The 20169-nt window shown below is 37.4% G+C and overlaps 1 protein-coding gene across 10 annotated transcripts in view; it reads left to right on the plus strand.

Moving 5' to 3' along the window:
- The window catches only part of LOC117329254 (thymosin beta-like), a 68551-nt gene that overhangs the window by 18057 nt on the left and 30325 nt on the right, over positions 1 to 20169 (plus strand). For 4 of the 10 annotated variants that reach the window (XM_033887104.1, XM_033887103.1, XM_033887107.1 and 1 more), the window contains exon 2: positions 17547 to 17671. In XM_033887104.1, the coding sequence (XP_033742995.1) occupies positions 17560 to 17671 (112 nt within the window). In that variant the 5' untranslated portion in view covers positions 17547 to 17559. Of the gene's footprint in view, positions 1 to 1636; positions 1891 to 17120; positions 17185 to 17546; positions 17672 to 20169 lie in introns of those variants that run through there. The other 6 variants (XM_033887102.1, XM_033887100.1, XM_033887108.1 and 3 more) reach the window with 5 other exon arrangements.

Below are 20169 nucleotides of genomic sequence, written 5' to 3' on the forward strand. Positions count from 1 at the left end.
TGATATTTGGCAGTTACCATCAGGACAGCCATGAAAGAGTGTTCTAAAAGTTCTAACATATCCGAAACTCGTACAGAGATTTACAAATGAATTTGAACTATAACGGCCATATTACAAAAATAATCTTTGTAAACAACTTACCCCGCTAGCAGGGATGAAGGTAAAATCATAAAGACATAAATTATCAGTAAAGCTTAATACAAATGAAAATATACAATTAGTCCATTTGTAAGAACAAGCATAGATGAAAGATTTTATATGGTCAAAACCTGGCCAAAATTTCATTGCTGAAACTTTAAAAAATTTCTTATTGAATTTTCCCGATGGAAATTTCACAAATTTGGCAAGTAAATTTATACAAATGAAAAAGTCTGATAATATAACAAACTCTGTTTAATGTATACGCTAAAGCATGGAAATTTCAAAAAGTTGGCAAGTGTGTTTATACAAATAGAAATGTTCGATAATATAACAAACTGTTTTATGTATACGCTAAAGCAATACTTGTTGTGTAACTGCCATTGTCTATACATTATCAGAGTTTTAATGTAAGGTCATATGACCTAACACATTCCCTGTTTGTATCAATGTCAGACTATAGGAGTGGGATTCTTCCTGGTCGAGATGTGGCTATCTCAGGATGTGGTACAACTGTGTACACTAATTGTAAATACCATTCACATATTTGTCACCACCAGTAACAAAACAGCAAAATTTTCCTTGTTTAGGTAACTCTGATTTGATTTCCAGCAGACCTCAACTTTTCACATTTTAACTTTGCCCAAGGTCTTTTAAATGATGTGTGTGAACTTATAACTGATTCCAGTTGGTTACCTCCCCTGAACACCATTTAAATATTATTTGGATTCCAAAGTGTTGTAATTTCGATTGATCTTTATTATGTTATCAATAGAGTCCATCACAAAATACTTTTCGTTGTGTAAATCCCTCGGTAGAAAGAGGAAGTAAGTAAGTCCCAAATGCATACATGTGTCAGTAATATGACATATACACTCTTAAATTAAATTAAAAAATAAAAAGATATTTATTTTTCTTCATGTCAAGATATTGTAAATTCATGAACTGTAAACTTTTAATTGATAAGATTTTGATAAAAACCATATAAAAGTTTATTAAGTTTCATGAACTCTCTTTTACAACTGAAAAATAGTCTTATCAGAGATTCCTTACGCTTCCTGCCTATAAGCTTGGTAGCCATGATGTTGTGTTTTATTACACCCTAAACAAAAGTAGAAAATTCACTGACCAGGTATATTTTTCACCAATATGTTATTTTATATCTATTGTAAGATTATTATAACAAGAAAAAATATTTTGTTTACATTTCCTATTGATTTTTTCCTCTTCACTCAAACCAAGCCTGCGGATCATTCTTAGACATTTGGGAGGGTCTGTCTGGGGGAGGGTGTTGATAGGGCCTAGGGGGCTGTACCGGTACCTGTGTCACACTAGAGATTCTCACCTGTACTGTCACACCTGTAGTGAGGTGTCCTCTACAGGTAGGGTGGCCAAGGTTTATGACGAAAGGCTTATCCAGACTGTCAATATCCCGGGGAGGCCTCCTTTCTTGATACACCTGGAAATAAAGCTGACATCGATGACCCATTTCCTGTTGTTGTCAGTCGTAGGCTGGTGTACATGTACACAGACACTCTCCGGCGAGCTGTAGCAGTACTCGGTACATTGTAGGCGCAAACTGACAGCAAATCAACCGGAAAAACCACATTACCCGATATTCTGGAATTCAAATTTTATTTTTTAGAAAGTGAACCAGAACATTTCTAACAAACTACGACGATCTTGTCTTCATATCGCTTTCAAGGATCCAAACTTTTACCAGGAGGCTTTGAAGCTGATCTTGCCAAGTCTGTATGTATCAAAAAAGTGATGTTTACAAAGGTTTCTGTAGATGTATCACTAGTGATTATTTTATGGGACCTGTTGATGTGTGGACCATTGTTAACTATATGTATGTGGCTTGTTATAGTGTTATTGAGTCACAGATTAACACAATGCTTTGTTACTCATCAGTTTGATGTATATACACAATTTAACACGACATTGACAGATGTGCTATAAATAGATCAGGTACAGACTTTTAATGAGTACATGGTTATTTTATTAAGATTTAAATGGCTGTTCCTATATATACATTACTGCGTCTATACTACAGCTGTAGACTATCCATGATAATCATACTTGTGTAATTTCCATTTGCTGTCATCTCTGTGTATCTCTATAAACTTGAAAACTTTCCAACTTCAGAGTCCTGATACAATACATACAATTGTATATATACAAAATGTAAAGGTTCCTAACCCCGTTTTCATCCTTTAAAAACTTGAAATGTTTGGCATTATTTGTCCACATAAAAATGTCTCTATATATATGTATGGGGGCTAAATCGAGTCATTCTGACAATGCTATAACTTTCCTATTACTCATCAGTTACAAATTTTTTATCCTAATAAACAGCCCCAGCACTTCATGGATTCAACTATGCTCTCGGTATTGCCCTTGGGATGTCTGGAAACTGAATTTAAAAATCAGACACTTCAATTCAAAGCTGTTTATATACCTCTAGCACGTTATAAGAGTGAATTAAAGTGTCATTAATTTTTCTACAGTCCTTAGTCAATGTCATCACTCCAGCACACTTTTTCTTAAGAGCAGGGTTATCCATGTCTTGCAAACATCTTCAGCGAATATAGAGATTCATTTACTTGTAAAGACAAAAGGTTTTTGATAGCATTTCAATTTCCTAGCTAAATTCTGTTGATAACCTTATAAAGGACAGTCCTGGTAGCTGGGGATATTAAGTTGACATTTTGCGTACAATTTTATTTTATACCAGTGACGCTATATTCTTACACTGAAACCTAGACCGGACAATATATATAAAGGTTTATAATATTACGATGACAAATATTTTCGTCTCTAGGTAAGGTGTAGGATGCCCCTACACATTTATGCACCCGAACACACACACATTTTACCTGGCCCAGTCATATATTACTCAGTATATATCATTTGTGAAATGTGTAAGGTGACGCCTCTTCAACGTTATATAAGTGTTTGTCCTGCTCTTAAAACCATTTAGTTAGGGCTGTAAAATATAGCAACTTGACCTTGTAGAATTTGTATGATTGACTTGGTGGCAAAACAAAATTTTAAAAAACTTGAAATCGGAATAGAAGTACCAGTAATATCATATTGATATATACATCCAAGGTAAAAGTTTTTATTGGGCAATGAAGCCAGCCTCTTTCTGATTCTATGGTTAGATTTCAGCTCTGAATATTGTCTGAGAATTTAAAAAAAGAAAAGTTTTTATATGAAATACACATGGAGATTCATTGGAACGTGTAAATATACAATCACGTTCTTCAAGGTCAAGATCAACATTTATGTATTATTTGGTCTGGGCATGAGGTGAGGTCCATGCTCTGATCTAGAGCTGTCGGTGTTTTGATTTAAGTGGTAGTTTTAACAGTAAGATCTTAGCGTACAGATTGTTCTTTGTGCGGTTGTCTAGGATTGTTTGATTCTATGATTGTACTGATGTAAGTGTTAGAAAAGGCTTCTGTTCTCAGACATCCTGGATGATTGTACTGATGTTAGTGTTAAATAGGCTTCTGTTCTCAGACATCCTGGACGGACTGGAGAGGGTCTGAACTAGGTCTTTATGAGGTAGCTATTGTTTGGTCAATCCTATGAATGGTTTTATTGTGCACGAAAGTGAAGTCTTGTTACCATATCTGTTGGTGTATAGTTACACAGTAATCTTATACCTCTTTACTTATAGTGTCTGATCTGTGTAGTATCCTATATGTATAGGACTGCGCCATATATTGTCTCAAGTTGATCTGATAAGTAATATTCAAAAGTTTGCTGAATATTTTTGATTGATAGGTAGTTCATTAAAAAGGAGATTGGATCAAGGGGGGAAAGAGACAAATTGGATGAATAGAATGATGTCACTTTACTACTGTGAAACCTGTCTTATCTGACATGTATAAGTAGAAAGAGATAATGATTGCTTAAAAGGTCATAATGTTCGAGACTTCTGCGATTTATACTGGATTACAAATGAGGAACCTTGTAAGATATTATACTATACCTGTATGGATGTTACCTGGTGTTATAACTGGTGTCTGATGAGATACCTGTATGTTACCTGGTGTTATAACTGTCTGATGAGATACCTGTATGTTACCTGGTGTTATAACTGGTGTCTGATGAGATACCTGTATGTTACCTGGTGTTATAACTGGTGTCTGATGAGATACCTGTATGTTACCTGGTGTTATAACTGGTGTCTGATGAGATACCTGTATGTATGTTACCTGGTGTTATAACTGGTGTCTGATGAGATACCTGTATGTTACCTGGTGTTATAACTGGTGTCTGATGAGATACCTGTATGTTACCTGGTGTTATAACTGGTGTCTGATGAGATATCTGTATCTCACCGAGGTGAAAACTTACCTGTGTTGAGGAGAGTAACTCCATCAGATAAGAGAAGTGTGAGTCAGATAACATAGGTGTCAGTGTTCTGTCTGTAGTATGATATAGGAAGTGTTTGGCCTGCGTAACTGTTTACCTGCATGTCTAGATCTATCGTCTTTCTCGTTAATTGTAAACTGGCCCACTACTACCTCCTATTGAAACATTTATCCCCAGAATAACAAAACTGATGAAAATTGAAAATAAATTCACTTGAAATTATATATAATAGAAAAGAAGTGTATTTGGTGCCAATTTTAATGAATTGTTAAAAAAAAAACAAAAAAAACATTAGAACTTATATTTACCTGTGCAGATATACTCACCTATGTTGGTAAACCAGTATGGTCACAACTGGTTCAATCGCCTGTATACATGTTGGAGTCTGACTTATTGTGTGTTTGTTTACCTGGGGAAGCCTAGCTACCACTTTAGGCGGCCTTGACCTCCAGTACATGTTAGTGTGATGTAAACATCCTTTAAGTTTGTCTCTCTGATGTATGTCACATTGACCTATTTGTGCATGTAAGCATTTCTGTCTGCCTGGTTATACATACATAAACCGTCATCACAACCAGCACATTACCTCACACATTCTGATTTAGGCTGTAGTCCTAGATTTGTGTGACCTGAGACACCAATCCTAGATATCTGTGACCTGAGACACCAATCCTAGATTTTATGTGACCTGAGACACCAATCCTAGATTTCTGTGACCTGAGACACCAATCCTAGATTTCTGTGACCTGAGACACCAATCCTGGATTCCTGTGACCTGAGACACCAAACCTAGATTTCTGTGACCTGAGACACCAATCCTAGATTTCTGTGACCTGAGACACCAATCCTAGATTTCTGTGACCTGAGACACCAATCCTGGTTTCCTGTGACCTGAGACACCAAACCTAGATTTCTGTGACCTGAGACACCAATCCTAGATTCGTGTGACCTGAGACACCAATCCTAGATTTCTGTGACCTGAGACACCAATCCTAGATTTCTGTGAGCTGAAACACCAGGGCTTGTAACTTCTAATATCAATGTTTCACCATTTTTCATCCTATTCCAAATTCCTTGTCTGTCCAGTCATTGAGTCACACATCTAGTTCTAATACTTCAAATTTTTTTTGTAGAATAATCATATAACACATACCAAGTATTAGGGTACAGTGTTTGAGCATTTAGCAAAAGTCATGGACACTATTGCTATAAATAGCATGTACCGTATTTGACCTAATAAGGGCGCATGGCGCGGGTAATTGACATTGGGGGCGCCCTTATTAAGATCAGTTATTCTGAAGTTTTATGAAACAGACTATACCTTATAGCAGAATACCAAAGGCTGTGGAAACGGTAAAATATTCAGTCATAAAAATACTCCAGATGAAGTTATCTATTCATTATCATATATTAAGCTTAAACATCACTTGAATATTCCTGTAAACTTGTAAACCATGCCAGCTGATCTTTAGACCAGAGAACGTGTGTTCCACCATTTATGTTCAAATGGAACTCTTTTGTGTTCTATTTATAGACACAGGGGATTTCCCAGATCATATCAGACATCGTTTTCTTTGACCTAATAATTGATTTACAATGTCTTTTACTAGCTTTCTGTTCTGAATAAAAGTTATTTATCAACAAGAATGAAGTCTTTTACTTTATCTTCAAATAAAGATGGTAAGTTATTATTTGTATGTGTGTTTAGTTTCGGGTGCTCTTTGCACTGACATGTCATCTGTAGGAATGGACAAAATGTGGCGAAAACTTGTGTTCCAGTTACTTAATTTGCTGAAGAAAATTGAACACATAAAGTAGCAAAACATTTCACATGAATTATTACTTTTGAACACCATTTTGACACTCAGTCAAAGATTTATTTCCTTGAAAAAAGGTAGGGGCGCCCTTATTACACTATTGCTATAAATAGCATGTATAAACAGGGACATCATAGCTATGAATGTCACAGGTCAGGGACAACATTGCTATAAATAGCATGTATAAACAGGGACATCATAGCTATGAATGTCACAGGTCAGGGACATCATAGCTATTAATGTCACAGATCAGGGACACCATATAAGCTATAAATAGAACAGAAAATAAGGGACACCATTAGCTATAGATAGCAATGAAAATTCTTGACACCATTAGCTATAGAAAGCACAGGTGAGGGATCTTCATTTGAATATAATTTCCATGAATCCTAATTTTTAATGCACTTTAAATTCACTTAAAATTTCATTATACACCTAAGATCAAGGTCACCATTATATATTACCATATATAGAAAATCTTATTCTCTGCACATCAAAACTCTGATTTATATAATGAAAGAACTCATTAATGACAATCGTCCATATTAGTTCATGTGTTGGAGTCTCCTGTTACTAAATTTCTCTCAATTTTTCAAGGAATGCTCAATACTTTTAAGCGGTGGTAGGTGCATGTTTTTCAGAGATTCTATATATAATTTTACATGTAAACTTTATTTATTTTACAACAATTGTGAAACAAGTCATATTATGGTGTATTCATGATGTTTGTTGGCCTGTACCAAGGGGTCTTAGTTTGGGAGGAAGAGGAAACCTGCATGGTATAATATGATTTTGCTGAACCTTTTTAGAATTGTTCACACAAATGTAATGCATAAATTGAACTTATGAAATGAATATACTTCAAAAACCTGTCTACAGAAAATGCTCAACAGAGAAATAAAATTGGATCGCATGCATATAACCAATCCTTCAAAAATGTTTATTTCTTGTGCTTAAACTGAAACATTGATCGATGTTTCTTTAGAAATTTTACATAATGTGTATATTTTGTAAGGGTTCTGTGGTTATCAAGTTTAGTCTGTGAAATAAGTCTGTTCATTGAGGTTTGTCAGTACCCCTCCAACTAAGGTCAGACAGGGGCTGTGTAATGTGTATGTTTACTTAGGAAATTGTTCTCCATTGAAAAACTTTGAGAAGATTTATAAAACATGTATGCAGACGTTTGTAAAGCAATATTGAACAGTTTGTTACCATACTGAGTGTTGATTGTAACCAGATATGACGGGTTTATGTACATATGAACGACAATCACATTTGATATAGCCTAGTGCTAATTCCTAAATTTGTCAGAAAAATCATTTTGAGATTTATTTATAAAAAATTGAAAGTATTATGCTGACTAGATTTATGTAGATGAATCGTAGATGAGCAGTAAGATAGCCATGTGTCAACAATCTATTTACGATTTAATATCAAAAACAATTCGAGCAGTACTCTGAAGTGCTGTGTTCATTGGGTAGATTCTCAAGAATTTTATTGATCAATAATTTCACCTTCAGTGAGAAACTTTTGAAACTTTGTAAGTAAACAATTACAATAAAACATCAAGTGCATTGACAACTTACATACTCCTCATTATTGACAAAATAATGGATATATATCTCCTGGCTTGTAACAGCCTTATTTCTGCTGTTGAATGTTCCCATATAAATAACTATACACCCCCTGACTTTTCATCTAACTGACCAGTAAATAACTTTATTCAAGCTGATATAGATTTTTTATCTGTCTGTAGCAGACTAAGGTCATGGTCATTGGTAGAGTCCAGTGACCGGTAGATAATAAGCCACTTTCTAGAATTCACTTGTTTGTGTATCATTTCACACTAAGTAAAGATTTTGTACACATGAATTTACATAAGCAAAGGTCAAGGACAAAGTTTGCACTTTTAATAAACAAAGGCCAAAACAAAGCTTGCACTATCATAAACAAAGATCAAGGGCAAGTTTGCACTTTTAAACAAAGTCACCAGGACAGTTTGCACTGATAAAAGGGTTAAACAAAACGGTCATACATGTTTGAATATGTAGGATAATTATATATACATTGTATATGATATGGATGGTCTTACACATACCCTTAGTGGCAATGTTTCCAGAATGTTTACATGATGATACAAATATATATATATAGATGTAAAATACAGGTTTAACAATTTTCATAGGTCAGTATAGTTGGTTTATTGAGTTATTGAGAAGGGGGGGGGGGGGCTGCTTCCCAAATATTCTATGAGTCGGTCAGTTTTCTTCCCATTGAACTGAAACAGACTTTAATATGCCATGTTTTGACATCACTGAAGGCGTTATACACTCCAGTACAGGATATGACATCACTGAAGGCGTTATACACTCCAGTACCGGATATGACATCACTGAAGTTAATATACACTCCTGTACGGGATATGACATCACTGAAGGCGTTATACACTCCAGTACAGGATATGACATCACTGAAGTTAATATACACTCCTGTACGGGATATGACATCACTGAAGGCGTTATACACTCCAGTACGGGATATGACATCACTGAAGTTAATATACACTCCAGTACAGGATATGACATCACTGAAGGCGTTATACACTCCAGTACAGGATATGACATCACTGAAGGCGTTATACACTCAAGTACAGGATATGACATCACTGAAGGCGTTATACACTCCAGTACAGGATATGACATCACAGAAGTCAGTATACACTCCAATACAGGATATGGCATCACCGAAGTCGGTATACACTCTTGTACGGGATATGACATCACTGAAGTCAATATCGCTACAGTACAGGATATGACATCACTGAAGTCGGTATACACTCCTGTACGGGATATGACATCACTGAAGGCGGTATACACTCCAGTACCGGATATGACATCACTGAAGTCAGTATACACTCCAGTACGGGATATGACATCACTGAAGGCGTTATACACTCCAGTACCGGATATAACATCACTGAAGGCGGTATATACTCCAGTACAGGATATGACATCACTGAAGGCGGTATACACTCCTGTACAGGATATGACATCACTGAAGGCGTTATACACTCCAGTACAGGATATGACATCACTGAAGTCAATATACACTCAAGTACGGGATATGACATCAGAGAAGTCAGTATACACTCCAATACAGGATATGATATCACTGAAGGCGGTATACACTCCTGTACAGGATATGACATCACTGAAGGCGTTATACACTCCAGTACAGGATATGACATCACTGAAGTCAATATACACTCAAGTACGGGATATGACATCACAGAAGTCAGTATACACTCCAGTACAGGATATGACATCACTGAAGTCAATATACACTCAAGTACGAGATGTGACACCACTGAAGTCAATATACACTCAAGTACAGGATATGACATCACTGAAGTTAATATACACTCCAATACAGGATATGACATCACTGAAGTCAATATACACTCAAGTACAGGATATGACATCACTGAAGTCAATATACACTCCAGTACCGGATATGATGATGGTCAGTAACACATTTGCCTGTAACTTCACAGCTTTGTGAAATAGATAGTTTGGTGGGGGGGTGGTTGCTTGCTGACAACAGATATCAGGGTAAGTGTATGAAGTGATGATCACTGATAAGTTTCAGAATCGACCATGCATGACATCGGACCATACCTAATGGACTAGTCCCGTTCTATAGTAAATACCTAAACTGTTACTGTCTCCTGTCTGGTAGGAATTTATCACTAGATGTATACTATATATAGAGGTCAACAACACTTATACACACATTCATTTTGTATTTACAAGGTATACATCACAGACTGGTAGGTATTCTTGTCTCCATGGGTTTATAAATTGGTGAAATGCCAATATATCTATTTGTATCATATTTTTCTGATGGATTGATCCTATATACAAATAAAGACTGTTCCGTCTCATTTTCCTTTGGGCATTTTTCACACAATTAATTCTAACAACCACAAAACACTCAACACTTAATGGAGCAAAGATGCATGGGATTGCTGAGGTCAAAGGTCAAGGTCGATAGAAATGTGATAAACAGATCCTATAACTGGGAATGGTAATCAGTATCATCAAAACATGGGAGTTTGTATCTCATGTATTCATTCTACTGAGGTCTAATTATGACATTTGTAACTGTAATACTAAGTGTTGATGTTAAACTCGTCCTCTCTCCATGTTTCAGCCCTAATCCCCATCATGAAGCTATTCAGAACAATTGCATTTATGGTTCTCATAATTACACAGGAAATGGACATGCTGAAGTTCACTGCCTGTGAACTTTGTCCTTTGGTGATAGAATGATCTCCTTATTGTCTGACAACAAGTTGACAAGTGGACCTGACTCATCTGGAAACTTTATTTATTTTGCAACAATTGTGAAACAAGCTTCATCAACTTATATATTAATCATGCTTGTTGACCCGGATGGTAGAGCACAAGGGTTCTTACTGTGGGAGGATGGCAGAGTACCAACCAATGTGACTGGCAAGCAACCTCATATACCTTTTCACGTCAAGTCGGGTATTTGAACCCTGGCCACCTAGATTGTGCTACCTGACCCAACTGATCCGACTCATTTGGACACAAATCACTTCTTGTGATGTGGAGAGGGATGATGTCTCGTCTGTTAGTCTCAAAACTTAAAAATTTCTCATTCTCCTCTCATTAGATATTATCATCACCACTGATTTCCTTTTCTATTCAAAATTTCAAAACTATCAAGCTGGGTTAAAAAGGAACTTTTCCTTGCCAAGAAGCTAGGAAGGATATTTTCTTGGAGCTCTTATTGAATAAATGACCTTTGAAATAACAGAAAATTACCATAGAACATTATTTCTTCTGTGACATTCAAGGTGTACATGTGGACTCGGTTAGAGAAAATGATCCAATTTCAAGGGATTATTAAGAGCAAAATTATGTAAGATTTCCATTTTAGTTTCATTGTTTTAAAAAATCCTGTCAATAAAACAAATCCTGTCAACGACTACAAAGACAAGTTATTATTCGCAGACTTGAGTAAGTCTAGGATGTGATCGGAGCTGACTGATATGTGTCAGTTATATAAAGATGAGTTACAGGACAGCTGATGGACATCTGTAGATTAGTCACATGGTCAGGACACCTGTCCAGCAGAGAATCTGACCAAAGGGAGCTTATAATTAAGTTTCACAATAGATTTCTTACTTGGTAATGACCTGACTTGTAACTAAGTGATAATTTGAATTAAACTGTACAGATTGCAAATATCGTTGGATAAGTTATAATTTACAACTTAATCATTTGATGCTGTGTTTATAATTTGAAGTAGCCAGTCTTGGATTAGACCATGTATGTCCTGGAATCTCAAAATTCTTTGATTAATGAAAGCAATGGTAAAAACCACTGTAAATTGAGCAACTTTTTGGGAGGAAATGGTGTTAGGTCTGGCAATGAACCCATCCACTTGTGTTCCATTCCTTAGTGATGTCCTCATAGTAAATACATGTAATTTCTAACCTTATTTTTTGCACCAAATGTATTTTAGAAAGGAAAATGCATTTCAGGTAGACACCTCAAAAGTCGTTACCAGTGGATGGATATTATCAAAAGGACTCCTCCACACAAGCCATTGTCTGTTACTACACTTATATAAGTGATTGTAATAAATTAAGAATTTGTTCAGCATGCATTATTCATGTTGATATGAGCCAACAGTGTGAAAACTGCAATGTCGGTATGTCCATATATATAGCTATAATACTAAGCCCTAACAACAGTTGTACTGTGGGGAATTCAGCTTGAACTACTACACTGCTGACATTGTCTGTCAGTAAAATGTAAATGTTTAAGGTGTTTTAAATAGTTCTACTCATCACCCTAGACGGTATGGAGAGGTGTGCTTCCCCAATAGCTGTGATCGCTGGCCTCAGTCTGTAGTTATGTTACAGTAGGCTAGGTTTATAAACCTGTAAATGCTGCAGATATCTGTATTCAATGCTGTAACTGATTGGGAGAGTTGGGGGGGGGGGGGGGGGGGGGGGGGATTATGATAATACCAGGTACATGTATGTATGGGTTTTCCATAGTGTCGGAAAAGAGTTATCATTTTAATGACATCATTTATGACAAATTTTAGCAAGATAACATTTCTTATTTATATTAGTTTGATGTAAACTGTCACAATATTAAATTGCTCTGTGAAGCGATTCTGAGCCAGCTTTTATTGTTTTTGTTGTAAACAACACAAAGACAGAGTATACGTACCTTGTGAGAGAAACATGTGGGCCACGCAGTTTAACCAGAGAGCCTCCGGGACTTGTATACATTGATCATAATCTGATAAATGTTTCTAGCTAACTCATTATATTAGGGAAGGTGTCAATAACAATTGTTCATTGTTTTTTGTCCCTATTTGTTAGACCTATGTATGTTCATGTATCAAAGCTTCCAACCAGGAAGTTGAGTCATTGTCATAGGTAAATTTTTCCTCCTCATCAATAAAATTTGTAGTTATGTACTTTATTATACATTGAAAATATTTTCTCCTGATGTCATATATCACTTATATACCAGCATATATATAAATGTCACCAAATATACAGTCATAGGTATGGTATCTATTTCATGTGCAGGTACAAAATTTTGTTTTGCAAAGTTATTAATCGGCAGATAAATGTATTTATGAGATTTGAAATGTTTGATAAAAAATCCTCAAAGCAAAACAAATCTATTGCTTCAGTATTTCATAAGTGGTTTGAAAATAGATAAATAAGTAAATAAATAAATAGATAAAATTCTTGAGAGGGAGAAAAGTAGTTGTCAATTTGGAATGGTAGGACAGCTGTTTTCATGGATTATGTGCGCAGTTTTGTATATTTAGAAGTGGTACCAGCTATATATTTCACTCATTCTCCAATAGGCTGGATCTATTCAGGAAGAAGTTGTCAGATGGCCATATATGTCCTGATGTTAGACTCTAACCAGCAGGGTGTGTAATTAGGGTCTGGGTTTACAACATGTGACATAGGATAGTATTGTAGGTTATGTATGATACTGGACAAAGATTCGTCTCTAACACTGAACACATACCCTACTCTGGCTGTTTACGTCACAAAGTGTGTTGTACCAGCCATTAAAGTCAAGGCCATAGAAGGTGTGTCTTTGATAGGTAGTCTGCTGTTTTCTGTGTTTATGAGGTAAATTATACATAACTTAGATACTACCATGCATATGGTGGACTGCATTATTTACTCTAGTTTTGCAGGGGTTGACATTTCTATTCTCCCTGATAATTTTGAAAAGCTTTATTGTCCTCCAGTCTGTACTATTACTATAGAGGTAGATTCTTTGTCAAGAAGGGGTGGGTGGGGTGGGGCTATAGAGGTAGATCTTTGTCAGGAATGGGTGGGTGGGGTGGGGCTATAGAGGTAGATCTTTGTCAGGAAGGGGTGGGTGGGGTGGGGCTATAGAGGTAGATCTTTGTCAGGAAGGGGTGGGTGGGGTGGGGCTATAGAGGTAGATCTTTGTCAGGAAGGGGTGGGTGGGGTGGGGCTATAGAGGTAGATCTTTGTCAGGGGTGGGATGGGGCTATAGAGGTAGATTCTTTGTCAAGAAGGGGTGGGTGGGGGGGGGGCTATAGAGGTAGATCTTTGTCAGGAATGGGTGGGTGGGGTGGGGCTATAGAGGTAGATCTTTGTCAGGAAGGGGTGGGTGGGGTGGGGCTATAGAGGTAGATCTTTGTCAGGAAGGGGTGGGTGGGGTGGGGCTATAGAGGTAGATCTTTGTCAAGAAGGGGTGGGTGGGCTGGGGCTATAGAGGTAGATCTTTGTCAAGAAGGGGATGGGTGGGGTGGGGCTATAGAGGTAGATCTTTGTCAGGAAGGGGTGGGTGGGGTGGGGCTATAGAGGTAGATCTTTGTCAGGAAGGGGTGGGCGGGGTGGGGCTATAGAGGTAGATCTTTGTCAGGGTGGGATGGGTGGGGTGGGGCTATAGAGGTAGATCTTTGTCAGGAAGGGGTGGGTGGGGTGGGGCTATAGAGGTAGACCTTTGTCAGGAAGGGGTGGGTGGGCTGGGGCTATAGAGGTAGACCTTTGTCAGGAAGGGGTGGGTGGGCTGGGGCTATAGAGGTACATCTTTGTCAGGAAGGGGTGGGTGGGGTGGGGCTATAGAGGTAGATCTTTGTCAGGGTGGGATGGGGCTATAGAGGTAGATCTTTGTCAGGAAGGGGTGGGTGGGCTGGGGCTATAGAGGTACATCTTTGTCAAGAAGGGGTGGGTGGGATGGGGCTCTAGAGGTAGAACTTTGTCAGGAAGGGGTGGGTGGGGTGGGGCTATAGAGGTAGATCTTTGTCAGGAAGGGGTGGGGGGGGTGGGGCTATAGAGGTAGATCTTTGTCAGGAAGGGGTGGGTGCGGTGGGGCTATAGAGGTAGATCTTTGTCAGGAAGGGGTGGGTGGGGGTGGGGCTATAGAGGTAGATCTTTGTCAGGAAGGGGTGGGGTGGGGTGGGGCTATAGAGGTAGATATTTGTCAGGAAGGGGTGGGTGGGGCGGGGCTATAGAGGTAGATCTTTGTCAGGAAGGGGTGGGGCTATAGAGGTAGCTCGGAAGGGGTGGGGCTATAGAGGTAGCTCTTTGTCAGGAAGGGGTGGGTGGGCTGGGGCTATAGAGGTAGATCTTTGTCAGGAAGGGGTGGGTGGGGCGGGGCTATAGAGGTAGATCTTTGTCAGGAAGGGGTGGGTGGGGTGGGGCTATAGAGGTAGATCTTTGTCAGGAAGGGGTGGGTGGGGTGGGGCTATAGAGGTAGATCTTTGTCAGGAAGGGGTGGGGGCGGGGTGGGGTGGGGCTATAGAGGTAGATCTTTGTCAGGAAGGGGTGGGTGGGGTGGGGCTATAGAGGTAGACCCTTTGTCAGGAAGGGGTGGGTGGGCTGGGGCTATAGAGGTAGACCTTTGTCAGGAAGGGGTGGGTGGGCTGGGGCTAATAGAGGTACATCTTTGTCAGGAAGGGGTGGGTGGGGTGGGGCTATAGAGGTAGATCTTTGTCAGGGTGGGATGGGGCTATAGAGGTAGATCTTTGTCAGGAAGGGGTGGGTGGGCTGGGGCTATAGAGGTACATCTTTGTCAAGAAGGGGTGGGTGGGATGGGGCTCTAGAGGTAGAACTTTGTCAGGAAGGGGTGGGTGGGCTGGGGCTATAGAGGTAGATCTTTGTCAGGAAGGGGTGGGTGCGATGGCGCTATAGAGGTAGATCTTTGTCAGGAAGGAGTGGGTGCGATGGCGCTATAGAGGTAGATCTTTGTCAGGAAGGAGTGGGTGGGGCGGGGCTATAGAGGTAGATATTTGTCAGTTTGGGATGGCGCTATAGAGGTAGATCTTTGTCAGGAAGGGGTGGTTGGGGTGGGGCTATAGAGGTAGATCTTTGTCAGGAATGGGTGGGTGGGCTGGGGCTATAGAGGTAGATATTTGTCAAGAAGGGGTGGGTGGGGTGGGGCTATAGAGGTAGATCTTTGTCAGGAATGGGTGGGTGGGCTGGGGCTATAGAGGTAGATATTTGTCAGGAAGGGGTGGGTGGGGTGGGGCTGTAGAGGTAGATATTTGTCAGGAAGGGGTGGGTGGGGTGGGGCTGTAGAGGTAGATATTTGTCAGGAAGGGGTGGGTGGGGTGGGGCTGTAGAGGTAGATCTTTTTCAAGAAGGGGTGGGTGGGGTGGGGCTGTAGAGGTAGATATTTGTCAGGAAGGGGTGGGTGGGGTGGGGCTATAGAGGTAGATCTTTGTCAGGAAGGGGTGGGTGGGGCGGGGCTATAGAGGTAGATCTTTGTCAGGAAGGGGTGGGTGGGGCGGGGCTATAGAGGTAGATCTTTGTCAGGAAGGGGTGGGTGGTGTGGGGCTATAGAGGTAGATCTTTGTCAGGAAGGGGTAGGTGGGATGGGGCTATAGAGGTAGATCTTTGTCAGGAAGGGGTGGGTGGGGCTGGGGCTATAGAGGTAGATCTTTGTCAGGAAGGGGTGGGTGCGATGGGGCTATAGAGGACCTGTAGTACTCCGATCTGCCAGAAATTAAATTTCAGATGAATTCATGTTGTTATAGTCATTCTGCTGTGAATAAAATATCTATTCTGGGTGACTATACTTCTCTGTTGCAGTAGGTATCCACTTGATAGAGTATATATAGTAGCTACATATTAAATACTCTGTAAACATTCGTAATTGAAGGGTAATCATATTTAATCAATTTTTGTACTTGTTAAGTTGAGATTGTACTAATCATTGTTTTACATTCATTATGGAAAGTATGGTGGTGAAATGTACCACCAATGTATCCGCACTCAAACATTCATCTGGTTAAGTTCTCGTCCAGTTTAGCACTATAATTTAAACATGCCGTCTACATCAGGTTTTAGCTATGCAGTAGATATTCTGTAAGACAAATTGCCTCAGTTATGCATCCCTGACTTTGTTCTGTAGTTATATTATAGAAGCAACTGTCAACATCTGACATTTAAGTCGGAGGTTTATGCTGATCTGTCAAATTCTGATTTACTTCCCACCGACTTATCTATGTTTGTACAAGTTTCAAGTCCTGAGATAAAAATAATATTTTATCTTCATTGAAAGTTGTTTTCTGATTTAAACACCTATCTGTCCTGAACAGGACTACATTAGTGTTATCAGGAAGACCCAAACTTCCTGGGTAGGGCTAATCAGTGTGGGATGGAGACTCAGTCAAAGGTCATGTGGGGTCATCTTTCCTTTAGTCCCTGATGTAAAACATTGATAAAATGTCTCACAAACGAGATAACCGGGAAACAGACTGAATGATTTTACATTTCGATATATAGGTAAAGGTTTACATTTAAACTTTTTTGTCTCGTTATATATGTAGTGTTTGGATTTTTGTTTATTTTATTTTATTTCAGGTCATGACCTTTTTTTCATGCCTCAGTTCACAGAGTTATTGCCCTTCGCTTGCTTCCAATTTTGGACCAGAGACGATGGACTTTAAATTGTTCAATGAATTCCTAATCAATATCAATAGATAAATAGATACCATTTTAGTTAATCAAGATAAAACAATAATCTTAGAAAAAATATCATAATATTCTATATTGTTTTTGATGGAGGAACTCGTTAATTTGGTGTATGCTTATAAATAAGGATTCTTAAATTGAAAATATCATAGTTGATATCTTATGTTTTTCAGATAAACCATTACCATGGCAGCCACAGCAGCAAACCCCGCCCAGAAGATCTTGGGAGAAATTAGCAAGGGCCCCAAACTTCAACATGTGGAGGTCACTGAAAAAAATGTCCTTCCCAGCAAAGAAGGTAAGGTCATGATAGGTTCACAGAGGTCATATATAGAAGTTATAAGTATTGGCAAATTTAAGAGAATACAACAGAGTTTCATGCCTTAAGTGTTTTAATACAGTTTTATTGAAAATTATGTTACCATATATTTTTCTTCCATTTTAACATAAAATGGAGATATCTTTTCTTAAGAATTTTGTTTAATCTGAAGTCAGTATAAAAAGTATATTTCTTTCTGTAAGAATTTTGTTTAATCTGAAGTCAGTATAAAAAGTATATTTCTTTCTGTAAGAATTTTATTTAATCTGAAATCAGTATAAAAAGTATCTTCACGCCCATAGAGATCCATTCACATTGCTTCCTGTTTATATAAGCTAAAACAGTGTATTTCTTAATAAACTATGTAACATTGGTATGTATTGGACTTCCTGGTCCTGAACGATGGAATAATCCCCAGATGTCTTAGGTAGTGAGGGTTGTAACGGGTTGTACGGGAAACTACACCCAGTTATTGTTACTGGTGATTATGTAGTGTAACAACAACTAATACACGGTAAATATACTGACATTGTATATATACTGACACTGTAAATATACTGTCACTGTGAATATACTGACACTGTAAATATACTGTCACTGTATATATACTGACATTGTAAATATACTGACACTGTAAATATACTGACACTGTAAATATAATGACATTGTATATTTACTGACACTGTAAATATAATGACATTGTATATATACTGACACTGTAAATATACTGACATTGTATATATACTGACACTGTATATATACTGACACTGTAAATATACTGTCACTGTAAATATACTGTCACTGTAAATATACTGTCACTGTAAATATACTGTCACTGAATATACTGACATTGTATATATATACTGTCACTGTATATATACTGTCACTGTGAATATACTGACATTGTATATATACTGACACTGTAAATATACTGACATTGTATATATACTGACATTGTAAATATACTGACATTGTATATATACTGTCACTGTAAATATACTGTCACTGTAAATATACTGTCACTGTAAATATACTGTCACTGTGAATATACTGACATTGTATATATATACTGTCACTGTATATATACTGTCACTGTGAATATACTGACATTGTATATATACTGACACTGTAAATATACTGACATTGTATATATACTGACATTGTAAATATACTGACATTGTATATATACTGTCACTGTATATATACTGACACTATATATACTGTCACTGTTAATATACTGACACTGTATATATACTGACACTGTAAATATACTGACATTGTATATATACTGACACTGTAAATATACTGACACTGTATATATACTGTCACTGTATATATACTGACATTGTATATATACTGACATTGTATATATACTGACATTGTATATATATACTGTCACTGTATATATACTGTCACTGTGAATATACTGACATTGTATATATATACTGTCACTGTAAATATACTGACATTGTATATATACTGACACTGTAAATATACTGACACTGTATATATACTGTCACTGTAAATATACTGACATTGTATATATACTGACATTGTAAATATATGACATTGTAAATATACTGACACTGTAAATTTACTGTCACTGTAAATATACTGACATTGTATATATACTGACACTGTAAATATACTGACACTGTATATATACTGTCACTGTAAATATACTGACATTGTATATATACTGACATTGTAAATATACTGACATTGTATATATACTGTCACTGTAAATATACTGACATTGTATATATACTGACACTGTAAATATACTGACACTGTATATATACTGTCACTGTAAATATACTGACATTGTAAATATACTGACATTGTAAATATACTGTCACTGTATATATACTGACACTGTAAATATACTGACATTGTAAATATACTGTCACTGTATATATACTGACACTGTAAATATACTGAGACTGTAAATATACTGACATTGTATATATAACTGTCACTGTAAATATACTGACACTGCAAATATACTGACATTGTAAATATACTGACATTGTATATATACTGACACTGTAAATATACTGACACTGTATATATACTGTCACTGTAAATATACTGACACTGTAAATATACTGACATTGTAAATATACTGACATTGTATATATACTGTCACTGTTAATATACTGTCACTGTAAATATACTGACATTGTATATATATACTGTCACTGTAAATATACTGACACTGTATATATACTGACATTGTAAATATACTGTCACTGTGAATATACTGACATTGTATATATACTGTCACTGTAAATATACTGTCACTAAATATACTGACATTGTATATATACTGACACTGTATATTTATACTGACATTGTATATATACTGTCACTGTAAATATACTGACATTGTATATATACTGACATTGTAAATATACTGACACTGTATATATACTGTCACTGTAAATATACTGACACTGTAAATATACTGACATTGT

The sequence above is a fragment of the Pecten maximus genome, chromosome 6 (genome assembly GCF_902652985.1).
Source record: "Pecten maximus chromosome 6, xPecMax1.1, whole genome shotgun sequence".
NCBI classification, from domain to species: domain Eukaryota; kingdom Metazoa; phylum Mollusca; class Bivalvia; order Pectinida; family Pectinidae; genus Pecten; species Pecten maximus.